The 20,367-nt window shown below is 37.7% G+C and overlaps 1 protein-coding gene across 1 annotated transcript in view; it reads right to left on the minus strand.

The window, feature by feature from the left end:
- PNPT1 (polyribonucleotide nucleotidyltransferase 1) overlaps positions 1–20,367 on the minus strand; it is an 85,953-nt gene that overhangs the window by 36,190 nt on the left and 29,396 nt on the right. The window contains exons 4-11 of the mRNA XM_006868017.1: positions 19,324–19,429; positions 17,073–17,122; positions 15,652–15,715; positions 15,495–15,542; positions 13,307–13,420; positions 11,925–12,111; positions 9,482–9,533; positions 5,972–6,029 (exon numbers count right to left, since the gene is read on the minus strand). Coding sequence (XP_006868079.1) covers positions 5,972–6,029; positions 9,482–9,533; positions 11,925–12,111; positions 13,307–13,420; positions 15,495–15,542; positions 15,652–15,715; positions 17,073–17,122; positions 19,324–19,429 — 679 coding nt within the window. The remainder of the gene's footprint in view (positions 1–5,971; positions 6,030–9,481; positions 9,534–11,924; positions 12,112–13,306; positions 13,421–15,494; positions 15,543–15,651; positions 15,716–17,072; positions 17,123–19,323; positions 19,430–20,367) is intronic.

Raw genomic sequence — 20,367 nt, forward strand, 5'->3', positions numbered from 1 at the left:
CCTTTTGGTCTCATACCGATGACTTTGAAATAGGACACCCAAGCTTATGAAGACCCTGTGTGTAACTCTGCTGTAACAAGTCATCTCAGGGGACAGGTTCAGTTCTAGGTTCAAACAGTGTCTCAGGGCTTGAGTTTCAAGAAGCCCTCTGTTCTCTATTGTTCTACTTTGTGTATTTTTTTTCCCCCTTAAAAATTAAGAATTTGAGTTCTGCTCCATATTCCTCTCCATTCCATCTGAAATCTACTACTGTGCCCACAGTTGGCTCGGTCTGTGGTGATACACATTATCTACTTCATCTGGTCTCAGGATGGATGAGGTTGTGACTATGTACACCTGTTTCTTTTCTGCACTTATGGTTTGGTTCCTGTTCAGCAGAGACCCATAGTTGTGTTTCTCACCCTTAGTTGTGTTTCACACGCTTTTAAGACCCCAGACGTACTCACTTCACTAGGATTTAGATCATGATTTTTGTGTAGTGTGTTGTCTCATGTGATCATTGTCAAAAGATTTCAGATCTAGAAAACCAATGGTCTGGTTAGATCTGTGAAATATCAGTATTTGTCTTTAATGAATACATGTTCCTGCACCCACACATTTGTATTTACATGTACTTATGTTGCTCTGACTCACAGAGACATTATGAAACAGAGTAGAACTGCTCGTTAGGGTTTCTGAGACTCAATCTTCATGGAAGCAGTCAATCTCATCTTTCTTTAGCTGGTGGGTGGGAACTGCCAATCTTGCAGTCAGCGGCCCAATGCTTAACCCACATTGCCAACAGAGCTTGAAACTGACTTGATGGCACTGGTGATACACTGGGTTAAGCATCGGGCTGCTAACTACCAGGTTGGCAGTTCAAACCCACCAGACACTCTGCAGTTGTTAGGTGCCACTAAGTTAGTTCAGACTCATAGCAACCCTCTATACAACAGAACAAAACATTGCCAAGTCCTACACCATCCTCACAATTGGTGTTTGAACCATTGTTGCAGCCAATGTGTTAATACATCTCATTGAGCGTATTCCTCTTTTTCACTGACCTTTATTTTACCAAGCATGATGTTCTTCTCACGGGGCTGGTTCCTCTTGACAACGTCCAAAATACATGAGATGATGTATTGTCATCTTTGCTTCTAAAGAGCACTCTGGCTGTACTTCTTCCAGGATAGATTTGTTGGTTCTGGTAGTCCATGGTATATTCAATATTCTTTGCCAACACCATAATTCAAATGTATTTATTCTGATTTTTGTCACTTACTATACATTTATATATACTCCTATTGTCATCTGTGTCGGTTCAGATTGGAAGTTCAAACAAACTCACTAATCGCTCCTCAGGAACCCTATACTGGGTTGCTATGAGTGGGAACTGACTCAATGGCACCTAACATAACAATCACATTTAGCACCAGTCTGACAGTCAATCAATTCGTTGTATTATCATGGCCTTTCAGAGAGAATTGTCCTTTTTACATGTTTTGCTTTTTGACTGGTCTTTCTTTTGACTTTGTGCATTTTACTTTTTTGTTGAACTTGGGCCATTGTGGTTATCTTTGTTTACTTTAAAGTTTGTCTTGTTCTGGGGGGAAATATTTCTGATTAGACACTCTGGTGGCTCAGAGGCCAAGCAGCCAGTTGCTAACTGAAAGGCCAGGACCTGCACCCACCACCTTCTCTGAAAAGACTCACAGCGTTGGGAACCCCATCGGGCACATCAGGCAGCAGCCTCAATGGGTCAGAATTGACAGCAGCAGTGAGCTTTGCATCTTCTCCTGAGAACCACTAGAAGGCACTCTTATCTTTAGTTTTTTTTTGTGCTGACTCCAGAATTCTGCATGCTTGATCTCAGAAGTTCAAGTCAAATGCAAGGGGTGATGGTAATGGCTTAACTGTTTGCAAATGTTGTTGTAAGTGGTGGGGCTAGACTTCCCCACAGTGAAGGTGTGGGCTCTTTCCTTCATGGCTATCCCTGCCTAGGCTCACCCACGATGATCCACTGTGTATCACTTTCCATCTGTGCAGTCCACATCAGTCTGAAGTATTCACCTAGTCATCATGAATGTTGGTCTCAGGCCTCAGTGAGATTAAAAGTAGACTCTTGGTCACCTTCAACTGGGCTACAGCTTCCCTAGATTAACTCCTTTCCTATGTTCCCTGTTCGAGGGATTACCCAGCCCTGCCCTGTAATGGCTGTTATGAGTGAGCCCTCTGAATGTTAGCAGGTAGGTTCTCCCAGCTTCTGTTATTGTTCTTGTCCCTCCTCTCCAACACTTCAGCTGCTGATATGAGTTCTGAGATCTGTCTGGGCTGATTTTAATTTGTTTAATTTGTTCAATGGGTTAGTTACTGGGGGAGTAAGTAAATGGAAACCTCCACTCACTCTGCCATCTTGCTCTGCATAGCCATCAATATTTTCAGCCAATATTTATGAAGTGCTTTTATGAATCAGGCACTTTAAATATTTTAGCATTTTGAATCTTAACAATAACTTACAAAGTAAATAAAAATCTAGGCTTAAAAAACAAGGATATTGCCCACGGCCACACAACTGAGACACTGACCTGTACAGTGTCAACCTTTTGAGATTTGTCTGCCTCAAAGCTTATGCTTTCCAACATTAAGCGACTCCATCTTTTGGATCAATATAGCAAATTTGAAGTATAGTTTTCTCAAGAACTGGTATATTAAACATAAAGTAACCAGAACATAAGAAATGGTCATAGAAAATAGAGATATAATAAGTACTTTATTTTCTTTCAACAAAACCACAATCAGACCTGTTGTAATTAAGTCAATTCAGACTCACGGTGACCATGTGTTAGAGGAGAAATGAGTTCCATAGGGTTTTCTTTTCTTTTAAATTTTCAAACTAACTTTTTATTGTGAATTGATTGAAGCTTTACAGAGCAAATCATGTTTCACATTTAACAAATCATATACTACATTTCATCTCAAAGACTGTCATCCCTTCAATCCCCTTCCACCTTCCTCCCTGTGTTTCTTGTTTTCATTTCTCCTTCTTTCTCCACCCTTTTCAATGCTGTACTAGGGCAACTGCTCGAATGGTTGACATTCCTGTGGTGTGCACACCTCGCTAGTACTGTTGTCCCCTTTATATAGCCATCTGGTGCTTGGCTGAAAATTGAGACTCGGAGGTGAGTTCGAGTCTAGAACTACACTATAAGGTTTTCTTGGTTGTGATCTTTATAGAAGCAGATTGCCTGGTCTGTCTTCTGTAGCTTCACTGGATGGGAGTTAGCAGCTGAGCGTAAACCATCTGTACCACCCAAGAATAATTTTGAACAGTTTCAGGCAAGAATAATTTTGATGTTATATTCTATTAACATAAAGTTTTATGCTTTAGTTGGGTTGTGTTTAGACAGGAAAATAATTAGGATCGGAACACTTAAAATATTATTCTATCAATCAAGAGAGTCATGAATATATTGTATGTATAATACAAATACAGAATCAGTTTTTTTGAAATAAGGCAACAAGTACTATAAAGTTTCCTATTTTTAATAGTTAGAAATGTAGTAAGAACGACTAACTTTTTGAATGGTAATTACAGATAATGGCCACAAAGAAAAACCATGCTAATAGCAGTCTTTCTAATTTTAAAAGGAGAAAAAAACTCAAATGAGGGAATGTTTACTTGTGGGGAAAAAAATTCACGAGATCTGTATGTCTCATTTGCTTCATATTCAGTTGTGAGACTGATATTATAATTCTACTGCTTAATAATTTTTGCGTAACAGAATGAAACACTGCCTGATCCTCTAACATCTCATGATTGTTGGTATGCTTGAACCCACTATGTCAATCCATCTCATTGGGTTTCTATTGTTTTCACTGACCCTCTACCAAACAGGATGTCCTTTTCCAGTAACTGGTCTTTCATAATGATATATCCAAAAAAAGCAAGACACAGTCTTGCCATCGTCAGTTCTTCTGAAGGTGCATGATACAAGAGCTTTGCCGACGCTACACTTCAATGTTACAATTCGTCGTCTAGCTTTATCTACATTGACCAGCTTTCACAGTATACAAGGTGATCTAATAAGATGTTGTTGAGGTGATCTGAAAGATCATGGCTTGTGTCAGGTAAACCTGAGTCATCAAAGTGACACTTTTACTTTTTAGAACTTTAAACATGTCTTTTGCCGCAGATTTTCCCAAAGCAACCCTTAGATTTCTTGACTGTTGCTTTCATGGGTACTGATTGTTGATTCAAACTTTAATTTCCTTACCATTTATCATGATGCCTTTTTAAATCCATTTGTGAGAATTTTCAGCTTCTCTTTTTCAGTTGTAATCCATACTGAACACTGTAGTCTTTGATGTTCATCAGTTAAATACTTGAAGTTATCTTCATTTTTAGCAAGCAAGGCTGTGTCATCTTCGTATCACAGGTTGATGACTCTTCCTCCAATCCTGATGCTGCTTTTTGGATTATTTGTCTAGTATACTGATCAAGTAAGTAAGGCGAACAGATATAATCCTGTCTGAGACACCTTTTCCAATCTCAACCATGTTTGAATGACTGCCTCTTGTTCCATGTACAAGCTCTGCCTGAGTAACATGAAGTGTTCTGGAATTTCACTCATTGTCAGTTTGCTATGTTGTGGTGGCTTGCATGCTGCTATGATGTTGGAAGATATACCACTAGTATTTCCAATACAGCAGGGTCACCCATGATGGTTAGGTTTTAGCAAAGTGTACAGACTAACACCGATTAAGAAAGCAAGCTTCGGAATCTACTTTCAAACAAATTTAGTTAATGAAAACTTTACTGAAAAATTTTTAGAAAGAGCTAAAGTCTCTAAAACAAGGTATGAAGCTTTTTTTGTCAGATAAAATTTATAACGTCATGTATGGGCCATACAAAATTGTCAACTTACAAATTAGCCTTCATCAAACATTTAATTACCTCATCCCTAATGTGATGACTAAGGAGCTCTGGTAGTATAGCAGTTACGAGCCTGGCTGTTAACCTCAAGGTCAGCAGTTTGAAACTACCATCTGTTCCATACGAGAAAGATGAGGCTTTCTGCTCCTGTAAAGATGTATAGCCTCGGAAAAACTATGAGATGCTATGAGTTGGAACCCACTTTATGACACAAAACCACCACCACCAATGTGATGGCTGGACTTTGGGTGTGAAGCTGTAGAATCAGCAATGGATTCTGAACCACAGGTTGGCAGTTCAAATCTACCAGCTGCATCCTCAGAAACCCAGGACAGGGTTTGTTATGATTTAGAACCAGCTTGGGGGTACTTAGCAGCAGCTGCAATGTGATGCGGTTGCCTTGGCAAGGCCAGACCAAATGATTTTGAGGGCGTTATATGGCCCACAGCCGGATATTCTGTATCCCTGTTCTAATACCTAAATTTTATAATTCCACATATTAATAACAACAACACAACACTGTTGTTGTTATTGGTAAGTGCTGCTGACTAGGTTCCAACTCTTAGCAACCCTCTGTAGGTTTCTAAGGACTGGCTGGTGAGTTTGAACTTTGTAGTTCTAACCACCTTGTGGTTCAGTGCTTTATCCCATAATACCACACCAGGACTCCAATAGCAACAATAACATCAGTGAATATTCATTGAACACTTTACTGCAAATGATTTAGTAAATCCCCACAAATCAGTAATTTTACAGATCAGGAACTCAAGAAACTTAAAGATTATCTTTTGGGTTTTAAAATGACAAGAAAGCCACCTTAACGTTCAAGAATCCGATTCAGAAAATACCAGGCATATTCCATATTCAACTAACATTTACCAGATGCCCAGTATATGTCAGGTACAGTGCTAGGCACAGTCTTACAAATGAATTCAACAGGAATCCTGATGGATCATTACTCCAAATTTACTAAAGACAAACAAAATGAGAAGCTGGAGGAGCACTGAGAAATGATTTTGTCAACTTTTCCCATTGAAATTAAAAAAAAAAAAAATTCACCTTTTAGTTGTTCCTCAGTTTCTAACCTTATCTTGTTAACAGCTTCATCTCTGGAAATCTAAACAAAAGTTCATGTTCAGTTGTTACATACCTGGCAACAATGAATATTTCTATTTTAAATTATCATACAAGTCACACATTACAAGAATTCTTGCATTTCTCTAATGGTAGCAGTATTCTTTAAAAGATTCGAACCGATCATTCATAAATCAATCATAATTGATTTAGAAGTAATTTTGCTTATATAATTAATTGAAATTGCATTACAGATTTCCCTAAAATTTTTATTAACAAAGAATGCAGGGACTGCCAGCAAGATGGTGGACTAGGCTGATGGACGACAAAGACCTTCTACAATAAAGATATGAGACACCAAATAAAACAGGCACAGATGAAAGTTTTGGCACCCTGAACTTCAGAAGAAAGGTTTCAGAGGTGGATGGAATGCTTGCTGGGAGGAGAGGCCAAGCAGGAACATTGAGAGTGGGATAAGAGTGACTGGTGAACAGTTAGGCACAGGTGGCTAGACCATCTGAGCTGTTTGGCAGTGGAGGAAAGCCTGGAAGAGCAGATTCGAGAGTGTGACAGGAAAGGTGCAATTTTTTCCTTTTTCCCTATACCCCCCTGGTGACCAGAGGTTTAGCCAGCTCCCATCCTCAACCATCCCCAGACAGAACCTACTCTTGGGGAGTTTGGAGCCACATGGTTGGGAAGCATGCCAGTGTGTACCACTTTGGTACCTGGATTGAGATTGGCTTGGCTACAGACGTACAAATAATGTGGAGCCAACAGACCAGTATTTAATCAGTCACTCTGTTCTGATTCCCTGTGGTCCTAAAAAGACACTGAAACCAGCTCCATCAAACTACTTCTGGACTGAGGGCTCTGCACACAGATAACACAAAGGCCAACAGGAACTCCATCTAGGGCCAGGAACATTGCTGTTGTATTCCTTCTACAACTACCTCATGAGCTCCTTGAATTGCAGGAGCCCACCCCACCAGCAGAGATTTCTCCCCTCCAGGTCCAACAACTGCACTGTTTTTACAAATACAGCAACCCCACAATGCCCTGGAGACAACAGATAATTTTAACTCACATGAAGAAACAAGATAGAAAGGCACAAATAAATAACCAAGATGCTAAAAAAGAAAACATTTTTGAGGAATAGAGTAATGCAACTAACTGAAAAACAATTACAAAAAATTATATTTTGATACCTTCAATGGACTGACAGAAAGATCGAGTAAAGCAAGGAGGACACAGAAAAAACTTTAGAAGAATCCAGAAAAATGCTATAAGAACAAACAAAATAAATGTAAAATTTGAAACAATACAAAACCTGTAATTAGAAATCCATAAGATTAATACTAAGATTTCAGAAATGGACAAAACATTGTAAGGGCAAAGGAGAAGACTCGAAGCAATGGAAGCCCTAAGATAAAGCTCTCAATACTGGTATGCTAGAAGAACAATCAGAAAAAAATCAAAAGAATGCCTCAGAGTTATGTGGGATACCATGAAGAGGAACAATGTTCTAGTGACTGTAATTCCACAACAGGAAGAGAGAATAAAAAGCACAGAGAAAATTGTCCAAGAGTTGTTGTAAAAAAGCATCCTTAATATAATAAAACATGAGAAGATAAGCCTACAAGAAGCTGAATGAACCCACAGAGGACAGGTCCTAAGAGAAAATCCCTAAGACATATAATAATCAAACTTTCTAAAATCAAAGACAAGTAAAGAATCCTGAGAGCAGTTCAGGAAAAATGAAAAATTACAAAGGAAAGCCAATAAGACTAAACTCTGATTTCTCAGCGGAAATCATGCAGGCAAGAAGACAATGGGATGACATATACAAAACTCTGAATGAAAATAACTGCCAACCAACAATCATATACCCAGCAAAGCTGTCCCTTAAGCATGACTATGAAACTAGAACATCTCCTGATAAACAGAAATTAAAGGAATCTGTACTGACCAGACCTTTGAAAAAATGCTAAAGGACGTTTTTTGTACCAAGAACCAACAACAGGAGAAAACAACCATATATGAAACACCACCCAAACTCAATCTAGATACAGAGGTGTTTAAAACAAACTTACAAAACTGAAAATAGGGAACAAGAGATATCAATATATAATGAAGTCATGTACAAAGCAAAATGACAGAATAGTATAAATACAGAACTTCTCTGGCACTGTGGGTTAATGTGCCAGACTGCAAAGCCATATGAACTGCAAGGTTGGCGATTCAAGCTCACCAGCATCTCCTTGTAAACCCTACACAGGGTTGCTATGGGTTGGAACCGACTCGATGGCACTTAACAACAACAACAACATCAAGGAAGCAGATTTCAAGATAAAACAGACTATTTAAGCAGGGAAAAAATTAATAAATATTACCGGATAACCGCAAAGAAAAAGTTTACACTGTATATAAAAATAAAACAGAAAATCAGAAAGACTTAGTAAACAAGAACACAACAGAAATGAAAATGAAAAGAAAACCTACAAACTAAATTAACTCAGCATAGAAAATTATGTGGAACCAAGAATCCAACAGCACCACAAAACAAAAGCACACAGAAAAATGATAGCAATGAGTTCATATATATCAGTAATTACACTAAATATAAACTGATTAAATATTCCAGCCAAGAAATATAGAGAGGAGAATGGATAAGAAAACAGGATCCTTCAATATGCTGTCTACAAGAGATACATCAAAAAGATAAGAGCGCCTAAATGCCCATGAACAGAAGAATGGTTAAACAAACTTTGGTACCTACACACAATGGAATACTATAAAATGTTGAAGAGTGATGAATCTGTGAAACACCTCACAACACGGCTCAACCTGGAGGACATTACGCTAAGTGAAATTAATCACAGAAGGGCAAATAATGTATGAAACCAATGTTGTAAAAAGTTAAGAAAAGTTTTCTTGATAGAAGAAACAATCTATTCTGGTTACAGGGTATGGAGGGGGAGGGAAAATTATTCACGGGACAGTGCAGGCAACATATAACAAGAGGGAGGTTAGCACAGGAAAGATGAAGGTACACAGGTAGGAATGAAATAATCAAAGTAAACAGAGGTAAAAATACTATTAACTGTTGATACATAGAAGGGATTACAACCATGCAATGAAGCAAAGTGTATGTGCTGAATGTGAAACTGATGACCTGCTCTGTAAACCTTCACTCAATTCACAATAAAAAGTTGCAAAGAAAAAGAAAAATAGAAAAATGTTAACATGAAGGAAAACGAATGGTGGTTTATTACGGAAAGTAGAGAAGAAAACAACGTCTTGAAAATAATGCAATAAAATTTCTATAAATGCATCCCCTGAAAAAAACGGAAATGCAAACAACTAGGTTTGCTTTTTTAAAAGTTTCCTGTTTACAGATGTTTTGTAAAATAGACTTAATGTTCACAGACAAAATTATGTGAGATATGACAAAACAGAATTCCCCAATTACGTAACACAAAATTCAGTTATACGTACTTTATCATGTTCATAATCTGTAAAAACTGCATAAAGTCTTTCCATTGCAAGTCTATTTTAAGCACAAAATAAATGTTAGCATAACATTGCTTAGAAATATGAAAACAGTTCCTATTGCAAACAAAACTGGAATATTTAAAAACAATAAACTAATTTTTTTTTAATTCCATAATTAAAATACATTTTATTTGCTACTTTTATATATGTTTGCTATTATATAAGACACAAATTATAATAAATTTATAGTAAATTCTAGTATTTATAAGAAAAAACAAATTCTTCAACAGCCACATAACTATACCATTTTTTTAAAACATTTTAATTAAACGAAGAAAAGATGCATTACTTAAAATTAGTGCTATTTGTTGTTGTTAGATGCTGTTGAGTCGATCCCTACTCATAGTGCCCCTGTATAGGATTCTGAAGACCAACTATGAGCCTGAATCACCAACCTTGTGGTTCAAACCAACTTTGCAGTCTAACGCATTAACCCCCAGGGCCACACCAGGATTCCAATGAGTGCTATGGGCAATTGTTTAGTCATTTGGAAAAACAAAACAAAAAAAACCAAAAACCAACCAACAAAAGACCCCAGAAAATCCTAAACCCAATTCTCACTTAAAAAAAGAATTTAAGTGTATCAAATGGAACTACAAAAGTTCTAGAAAAAATATGAATGGGTATTTTTGTAATCTTAGACAGACAAGGCACAAACATGTTTTCAAAGCCAGAATACACACACACACACAAATCCATCAATGATAAGACTGAAATCTTAGAAGAATATGTATTGTATTGTTTGCACTTTTTAATGAGTCCTGGTATGGTGCTGCAGGATAAGCGTTGGACTGCCAATCACAAGGTCAACAGGTAAAACCCACTAGCCGCTCCTTGGCAACCTTATACAGGGATGCTATTAAGTCAAAATTGACTCGATGATACTTAATAACAACACTATGGGTTTTTAAATGGAAAATGTGGCACTGTAGGATAAGCACTGGACTGCTAACCACAAGGTCAGCAGTTTAAACCCACCAGCGACTCCTCAGAAACCTATAAAGGGTTACTATGAGTCAGAACTGACTCAATAGCACTTAGCAAGCAACAAAATGTTACTTACTAGGAAGGATTTTGCATGTCATATATGGCGCTGTAGGATAAGCACTAGGACGCAAACTGCAAGGCTGGCTGTTTAAACCCACCAGCTGGCCCTTGGAAACCCATATAGGGTCGACATGAGTTAAAATGGACTTGACAGCACTGAACAACTTATACTGAAACCTGTGACAGCCGAAACTTGATTGGATTGCCTTGCATTTCTGAGTCTCATCTTTGACAGGATATAGTCTTAGCCCTGTCTACTGTACACAGGCTTCCACGTGACACAGGTGCCAGCATTCACAGGTATCACACTGCACATGTTATCATCACATTCTGCATTTTCTGCCCAATGAGGGCTTGTTTATAATTACGTCTTAAATTTTTCTGCATGACCATATTAAGGCACCAGTTTGGGAGACTTGGTAGACTATTTCAAATGTGCTTATTTAAATTTACATTTAACTAACAGATACTCATTTTTGAACTTGCTTTTAGACTTCTTTCTCTACCGCTCAAAAGAACCACACAAAACACTGTGCTAAACGCTCTCCATTATTCTTGCCTTTAATTGTTCATTAATTTCCACTTAACATTTATTTAGATCCACACCCATACTTCTTAATCTCTCGGTTTCTTGTGTTCTATCCATTTCATTCTGTTACTGCAAGAATTTCTTTTGATGATTGGGGACAATTTATGTTTATCTTTAATTTTGAACAATGGCCAAGAGACTACTGCTAAGGAAAAATATTAACTTTTCAGTTTTTTAGTGATTCTTTTTTTTTTTTAATTGTGTGCTTGTCTGTGTACCAGGCATTGTTCTAAGGTACTGGGCTCATAGTATTAACTGTTGCTGTTAAGTGCCATCAAGTTGGATCTGACTCATAGTGACCCTGTAGATGGTTTCTGAAGACAGGTTCATGGGTTTGAACTGTCGAGCTGGTGGTTAGCAATCCAGCTTCACATCAGGAATGTGGGCATGTGGTGGTTGGAGGTTACACAAGATTTCTTTTGAGAAGTTCATTCACCATCTCAGATACGCTGTATTCTTTTCACCTTGACAGAGAGAGCTAGATAGGGATTATCTGAATCTTAAACAATATACTTACTCCCACTTTTAATTAAGATTCAAATTTAGGGCAAGAAGCTTGAAGGAAAGGTGTAGGTTCAAGCTTGTTTAAGCATCAGAGTTGGTGCTTATAGCAATGCTTCATTATAAAATAGAAAAGTACTTGTTATGAAGTAATGCATGAACAGAAATCCTATGGGAAGTTTTTTTCTGAGAGGAAATTAAATGTGGTAACAATTTCATAGTTTCTACTATATAAACAGAGGTTCTTACTTATGAATGTGTTTCACAATCTCTGGTGAAGGAATAAATAACTTCTGAGGTGTCCTCTTGGGAACACCAATTTCTTTTACCAACTGCTGTATGCCCTGAATTATTTGCTGGCTACACTTCACTCCCACTTTGATGGCATGGCAGAAGTCCTGCTGTAAAACATTCTCTGCAGAGGCTTCCAACATGACTAAGGAAAAAAAAAAGATGATTGCCATTGAACCTATTACCAACACAGCATTTCAAACACCATGGCATGACACAAATACTGTGAGTTTTTTTATTCTTAACAGTATAAGCACCTTTTGGTTTCCAAAACACAATAAAGGAATAGAGAAATCCTGTTATTTAAATTTAGGGTGGTGCTGTGAGCTAAGCATTGGCCTGCTAACTACAAGGCCAAGGGTTCAAATCCACCAGTCACTTCACAGGAGAAAGCTCAGGCTGTCTGCTCCTGTAAAGACTCAGTTTCAGAACCTCTAACAAGCAGTTCTATTGTGTCCTGTGTAGGGTCACTATGAGTTGGAACAGACGAGACAGAAGTGCTTTTGTTTTGGGGCAATCTCTCATATTTAATGAGGCATTTCCCATAAAACAACGAAAGAAACTATGGATGCACTTATATTTTTACAACAGCTTTGATGTTAAGTGTCATTGAGTCAGTTCTGGCCCACAGCAATCCTGTAGAAGCTGTAAAACTTTGTGGGAGCAGAAAAATCCACCTTTCTTCCATGGAGTAGCTGGCGGGCTCGAACCACTGACCTTGTGGTTTAAAGTCTAGTGCTTAACCTACTGAGCCATGGTGTTTCCAGTAACAGCTTTATTGAAATATAATTCACATACCATATAATTGATTATTTTAAGGTGTACAATCATTTATTTTCAATATAATAGGGCTTCAAAAACCTCATGGTGAAAATTAAATTAAAATATAATGAATTTTTCCATGAACTTTTTGAAACCTCATGTACATAAAATGAAATTTAGAAACATCCCACATAGTAGGTGTCCACCAAATGTTTCTTTTTATAGTATAGTTGGGGACATCTTTGTGTGATCTTTTCTTAAGAAAGTCAACTAGGGGTTTTGTTTCTGCTTTTCTAAGATCAAAACTCTTGTATAAAGCAGGGAAACTCTGTAGCCGGGCTTCTTTCATAGTAGAGTAACCAAAAAATGCTTTCAGCTTCAGCCTTGGCTTCCAGAAGGCTGGACAGCTACTTGCCTACTTAAGTAGTATTTGTTAAGCAAGTACAGTGCTGAAATAGGACAGAGATAAAACAAAACAAAAATTCTTTATGGCTCTATCATAAAACATACACAGAAGGCATTTTTACAAAACCAGAATCTGTGGAATCCAGATTACATCTAGTCCTTAAATTACTTACCAATCTGACTTCTAGGTGCTCCTGCAACCACTAAATTTAAAGTACTAGAAGACATTTCTTTTCGTGTAGGGTTAACAACACATTCTCCATCAATTATTCCTATTCGCACGGCCCCTAAAATGGGTTAAAATATTGGCAATTGTTTAATAAAGCTTCCCATTTTCATGCCATGACTCTAGTGAAGGTTTCAATCTTCCATCTTCGATTATGGCCACAAAATAAAATCCACCTTTCTACTATGTGTTGACTGTAACAGGCTCTGATACTAACATGACCTACAAGGCCCAGCTTGGTCTGCCCCTCACCCTGTACTCTGACTTAAGGACCACAGAACATCTTACCCCACTTTACCTCTGGCCCAACTGGCCCATTGCGAATTGCTCAAATCCACCACTTCTTTCATACCTATGTGATTACATTCATGTTGGCCTCCTGACCTAGACTACACTTCCTCCAAGGAAAATATTTACCATCTGATCCTACTCAGCTTTTGCTTAAACACTGACAACTAAGAAGGTCACCTTGTCAACCTGATCTTACAAAATAAAATGTTTTCTTAGCCTTCTGTCTATATATTTTAATATATTTTACTGCTTATAAATAATTATCTGATTCCCTTTTTGGGGTTAACATACACATAGCCAATCATGCACTCCTTCAACAACCTCTACATGTATAGTTCAATGACACTGATTACATTATTTCGTGTCACCATTCTATCTTAGCACCATTGACTTAAGACTCACTGTTCCACAAACTTCTTTCTAGTCTATGCTTTAGTTACTGGTGTCATTCTGATTCTATATGGTGTTGGTGGTTATGTGCCATGGAGTCGGTTCAGACTCACAGCCACTCTGCACAGGGTTTCCGAGGCTGCCAATCCTTACGGGAGCAGAAAGCCTCATCTTTCTCCTCCAGAACACCTGGTAAATGTGAACTGCTGATCTTGAAGTTAGCAGTCCGACTCGTTACCGCTACACTACCAGAGCTCCTTTTGATTCTATATAGATAATTCTTTAAGTAGCACATTGCTCAAGGTGAGTATACTTTACTAATTCAGCTTAATTGTTGTTTAGCTTTGAAGATGACTTTAGGAGAGTTTTGGTACAAGGTCAAAAAAATTTTCTCATAGAAAAAGATTTGGGGATTCTTCTAGTCTCAATGAGTCTAGTAAGCCTGCACTGTATAAGAAATTTAAAATTCAGTTTCATATCCCCTCCTGCCCCACTTCCTCCCACTTTGAGCAGCATTCATCTATTGAGCTCTTGATCAAAATGTCTGTAATGGTAGTGGGCACCACCTTCGTCACTGTTAAAGCACAAATGCTTCATTCCTCTGTATTGGCAATGTCTAGTTTCATTTTGTTCCTTTACTGCAGGGGTGGGAAACCTTTTTTCTGCCAAAATTTATAACACCATTCGTCATGCAAAATTATCAACTTAAAAATTGGTCAAACATATAATTAACTTAACCCTAATGTGATGACTAAGGAGCTCTGGTAGCATAGTAGTTACAAATTGGGCAGCTAACCTCAAGGTCAGCAGTTCTAAACTATCAGCTGTTCCATGGGAGAAAGATGAGGCTTTCTGCTCCCATAAAGATTTATAGCCTCGGAAACCCTGTGCAGGGTCGCTATAAGTCGGAACCGACTAAACGGTACTTAACAACAACAACAACGTGATGACTATGACTGTGGCTGTTTTGGTAGAGTCAGACTACATGATTTTGAGGGCCTTATACAATCCATGGGCCAAATGTTCCCCTCCTCTACTTTAGTGCTTAGCTTAGATATTTAGCACTTATGACACTTAATAATGATTTACAATATGAATCATTTTTATATTGCATGATTACAACTCAAATGAACTGTAAGTTACAAACAAATGCTTGTTTTGACCTGGCATAGTACACACTCACAATTTCTCAGTCAATAAAGAAAAATTCTCTGAACAGAAAGGCTCCTAAGAAATCCAAGTATCTAAGGACATAAAATCTGTAACATTGTAACATATAGTTATCAAAAATAAAACCTAAGTCAAGGATAAAAATGTCTGAAAGAGCTGAATAGAATCTTAGAATGCCAGCTTGGTTCAACTCCTAAGAAATAGTAAATTTGGGCCAACGTCCTTGCTGACTAGTATTTACTGAGAAATATACAAATGTTTCTTATTTACAAACTGGAACTTACCAATGGGTCCATTCCAAGGAATATCTGATAAGGAGAGGGCTACTGAAGCTTAAAAAAAAAAAAAAAAAAAAAAAAAAAAAAAAAAGAGCTGAAATTAAAATATATAATTCTTTTGAAATTTAACAATGTTAATTTTATTCTCTATTTGAATACTTACCACCATTAATTGCTAGGACATCAGGTTCATGAACTCCATCTACTGCTAACAGATTGCAAAGGACCTAGTATATGAGGAAACATTTAAAGCATTTTAAATGTCATCTACATTGGTTTGGGAGCTGTATTGTTTAGACCAAGCTTTCATATTGGTCTAAGGAGCTCTGGTAGCGTAGTGATTACGAATCGGGCTGCGAGGTGCAAAGTCAGCACTTCGAAACTACCAGCTGATCCGCGGGAGAAAAATGAGGCTCTCTGCTCCCGTAAAGATTTACAGCCTTGGAAACCCTGTACAAACAGGGTCACTATGAGTTGGAACCGACTTGACGGCATTTAACCACCACCACCACCACCACCACCACCACCACCACCACCACCATATTGGTCTAAAGTATAAAAGTATGAATCCCTGGGCAGTACAACTGTTAATGTCCTTTGTTGCTAACTGAAAGGTTAGAGGAATTATCTACCCAGAGTCACCCTGGAAGAAAGGCCTGGCAATCTACTACCTAAAAGTCTGCCCCTGAAAACCCTAAAGGGCAAAAATTCTACACACATGGACTCACCGTCCCTGGCAACTGGGTTTATATAGTTAAAAACCTAAGCTTTGTAGTCAAACTTCTTTATCATGATTTAACTAAATGCTTGGCCTTGAGTGAATTATTTAAATTAAGCCTCAGTTTCCTCATCTTTATGAGGGAAAATAGCATGCTCCTTAAAGAAGTCCTACAAGGACTATGTAAAATACTACATGCAAAGCGCTATGCATATGTACAAGTATTCTGTAAATGTTAGTTATTTCTATTATGTAAGACTAATCTTGTCTTTTAAAACTAAACACAGGTGAAACAAAACAATACAAATACATTATTTTATACTTTAACAATGTGTGTAAGGTAAGTACTTCAGAAAATAACTTCATTGAGGTTGGGGCATCCTTGTAAAAGTGTTACTAGGAGGGAAAATGAAGCAAGGATATATATCAATCTGCATCAAATAAATAACATGGTTACTTGAATAAAGTACATGGGTCATTATACTGAAAGAAAATTTCTAGACAGTATTCAAACAATCAAATAGAGGCTTAGCAGATCCAGTAATAAAGACTAGCTGTGCTGACTACAATAGGTTCTGATACTAACATGACCTACAGGCCCCAGTTAGGTCTGCTCCTCATCCCATATTCTGATTAGCTAACTCCTATTCATAATTCAGGGGTCAGCTCAAAGTGACACTAAATTAATCTTAGCTTAGAAAATTTCATTCTTTTCAAAAAGTTTAATGCAAAATGCAGCAGTATCATCAAGAATTTTTATATTACATTCTTTATGTTTAACCTGGGAGGTATTACAGAGTTCAAGAAGCAATTTTTGATTGGGTTAGAACTAAACAAACCTAAATCACATTTTATGACACACGTACCTGTGTATCATAAAAGTAGCCAGCTGGAAAGAGGGGTCGAATTGAACGATCTGTCAAAAGAATGACAAAAGCATTAGACAGTACTGTCAGGAGATACTTTACATTTCAAGGATTTCCCTCATTAAAAACCTTGCTAAGCTGTCCAACAGATAAAAAGAAAAAGAATAAAAATTATCCCAATGACCTACCAAAGTCAACAGTTCAAACCAACTAGCTCCTCCTCAGAAACCCTATACAGAGTTGCTTTGAGTCAGAATCGATTCAACAGTATTTAACAACAGCAATATACCCTAACAACCAAAAACTAACTATCCTAATGAACCAACTTTCTTAAGAGAGGCACAGATGTCCCTTCTTCAATTAATATATAGCATGCCACAGTCTAAGGCTATGGAGCAACTTTTCATTTTGGTTTCACAGGCATGTTACCTATACCAAGGTAAGTCAAAAGGCATCACTTCTAGTGCTCCAGTTCTAACATACATGGATTTATTTCAGAAGCATGTTTAAACCTATCTCTATGATCAGCGGATGGGTGCAGACAAATTCTCTCAGTAATACTCTGCCTTAATCTTGTTAAACAAACAGTGACACTAATGGACAGAGGAGAACTATTACTTTGAGTTTCCAAGACAGTAAATCTTTACAGGAGCCTCATCTTTCTCCCATGGAGGGGCTGGTGGGTTTGAACAAATGACCGACCAATCTTAAGGTTAGCAACTCAATACATAACCCACTGTACCACAAGGTTCCGACTCATAGGGTGCTTAAAAAAACACAGGTCCAATCAAAACAGCAGCTTCCGAGGGGATCTGCTGTGCCATTTACATTCAAGGCAGAGAGGTCAGCTCAGAAGCTTATGGCAACTGCTTTTTGGGATTCTGACACGGAACTCTTGACAGATTTTCTCAAAGGACACAGGACATCCATGGGGCGGGGTTTATCATGAAGATGTTTTAGGAAAATGGAAAGCTGCGTAAGTAATAAGAATAGGAAAGCTGTATGGAGGAATTTTTTTTTTCTAACACAAAAAATGTACTGACTCATCCTTCAAGGGTAATAGGAAACCTTACGCACCCACTATACAGCCCAAATCTTGCAAAAGAGTCTGAAGGACTCTTTTGTTGCCCAAACTCAAAGACAATTTAAAAGAAACATGATTTGAGTTTCTGAGGATGCTAAAACTGCCATTTGACATGATGTAAATCAAAGAAAAGAGCACAGAATTCTTTGGGAAGAGTGAAGACAGATGGAAACACCACCTTCAGAAATGTACAGAAGTGGATGGAAGATACACTGAGAAACAGTAGTTTCACATTTGGATTTTTTTTTTTAAATAAATGTTTCTGTAATTTTGTAGCAACACTTTTTGACTTACCCTCATAAGAGCAGAGGAAAGACAAGACCAAAAGAAAATTCTTCATTGATAATCTGTGCCTGATGAAATGTGTGTAAGAATACACAAATAGCAATTTCTGAGGCTTTCACCATCAGATTCCAAGGCAAGTTTTTGTCCAGAAGTTGAACTCACAAATACTGATTACAATTAATCTAGAGTGCAATAATTACAAATTTCACACTATTTAGAGATGTCAGAGATTTGAGGCATTACCAGTCTACTTTAGTAGTTGATGAATAGAATGCTTTTAGGAATTACTGTGTTGAACATGAAAATAAAAAAAGTACTGGGAGCAGATTCAACTGAATAGAGAGATGGACTATAGAACTTTCACGATCAATAGAATCATTCATTAAGTCAAAAAGTATTTACTGAATGCCTCTTCTGTACCAGGCAGTACGCCAGGTACAGGGAATTCAGTAGCTAACAAAAAAAAGTACAATAATCCACCAGCTGCTCTGCTACCGTAAAGATTTATAATCCTGGAAACCCCATACAGGGGTGCTATGAGATAGAACTGACACAACGGCACACAAAGCAACAGCAGTAGTGTTAACGAAGCAAAATGAAGAAATCGAGAAGGTGTCACAATGCATTAAGCATTGGCAGCTAACAGCAAGGTCAGTGTTTCAAACTCATCAGTCATTCTGCAGGAGGAAGGTGAAGTTGTCTGCTCCAGTACGGATTTAGTCTTGAAGACCCTAGGGAGCAGCTCTCCTCTGTCCTACAGCGTAGATAATGAGTCACAGTCAACATGACGGTAGTGGACGAGGAGCAGAACACAAATGGAAGAGAAGAGATGCTAACACAGGAATATTAGAGAAGGTGACTGCTTCTATGTTCATATCTTACCTATTATTCGACTTGTAAGTATTTCTTTATCAGAAGAACCAATTTCTCTTCTAAGATAGTTTGTGGGAATTCTACCTGCTGCAGCAGCTTTCTGTCTATAGTCAACCTAAAGCAGCAATGAAAAAAAAACAAAGCTCATATAATCCTTTTTAGTAGCAACAAACTATACTTCAAGAACCACTACACAAAAACCACTTTTCCTAAAATTGCTAACAACATATTAGAGACTAAAAAATAGAGGCTATTTCACTTACTTTTAGATTTTTCTATTTCTTGGGAGAGAGCTGATAAAAATGTTTTAGCAAATCAATGAAAAAAATAAAAAGGTTTATGCATCTATAGGATAGAATTATTAGTATCACAAATCCCGTAATTTACAGCTAGACGTCCTTAAGGCGAGCATCCCTCCTAACACTCAGATGACCTAACCTCACTACTTCCCATGGCAGCTTAATTTGCTCAAGTCAAGTATTTCCGTAATATAACTGACAGATATAATTACATTCCTTTATTTTTTTTTATTTTTATCATTTACGTTTTTCATAATTCATTCATTTTTTTAAAGTGTTTTATTGTGAATTATACAATAGTTTACATGGGAGAACATTAGATTTACATTCATTCTATCATACATCGTATCATTGCCATGGTTACAATCCCCCCCCATGCATCATCAACCAACCAGAGTATACCTATAAGCCTGCCCTCCCCCCGGCCCCAGTCTTCAGCACACACTCGCTCTCCCTCTCTGGATCTAAAGTCTCCAGCTGCTTCATCTCTCCACATCATTGTCTTTGCCTCCATCTCAGCAGCACTGCTTCTCTGGGTAGGTTCCCTCTCTCGGCTCTTCTCCGTTGATGGTCCTAGAGACCTCCGCTCCTAGACTGAAAAGTTATTCCCTTCCTTACTATAAAATGTCTACCTTTACATTCTCAATTATTCACTATTGTATCACAAGAGACCCATCTATATTTCATTGCATCAGCTCCACCTAGGCAGATTGGATACTATTCACTGGAGATTCTGCCTTCCTCGAGGCCCCCT

The sequence above is a fragment of the Chrysochloris asiatica genome, unplaced genomic scaffold (genome assembly GCF_000296735.1).
Source record: "Chrysochloris asiatica unplaced genomic scaffold, ChrAsi1.0 scaffold00114, whole genome shotgun sequence".
NCBI lineage: Eukaryota > Metazoa > Chordata > Mammalia > Afrosoricida > Chrysochloridae > Chrysochloris > Chrysochloris asiatica.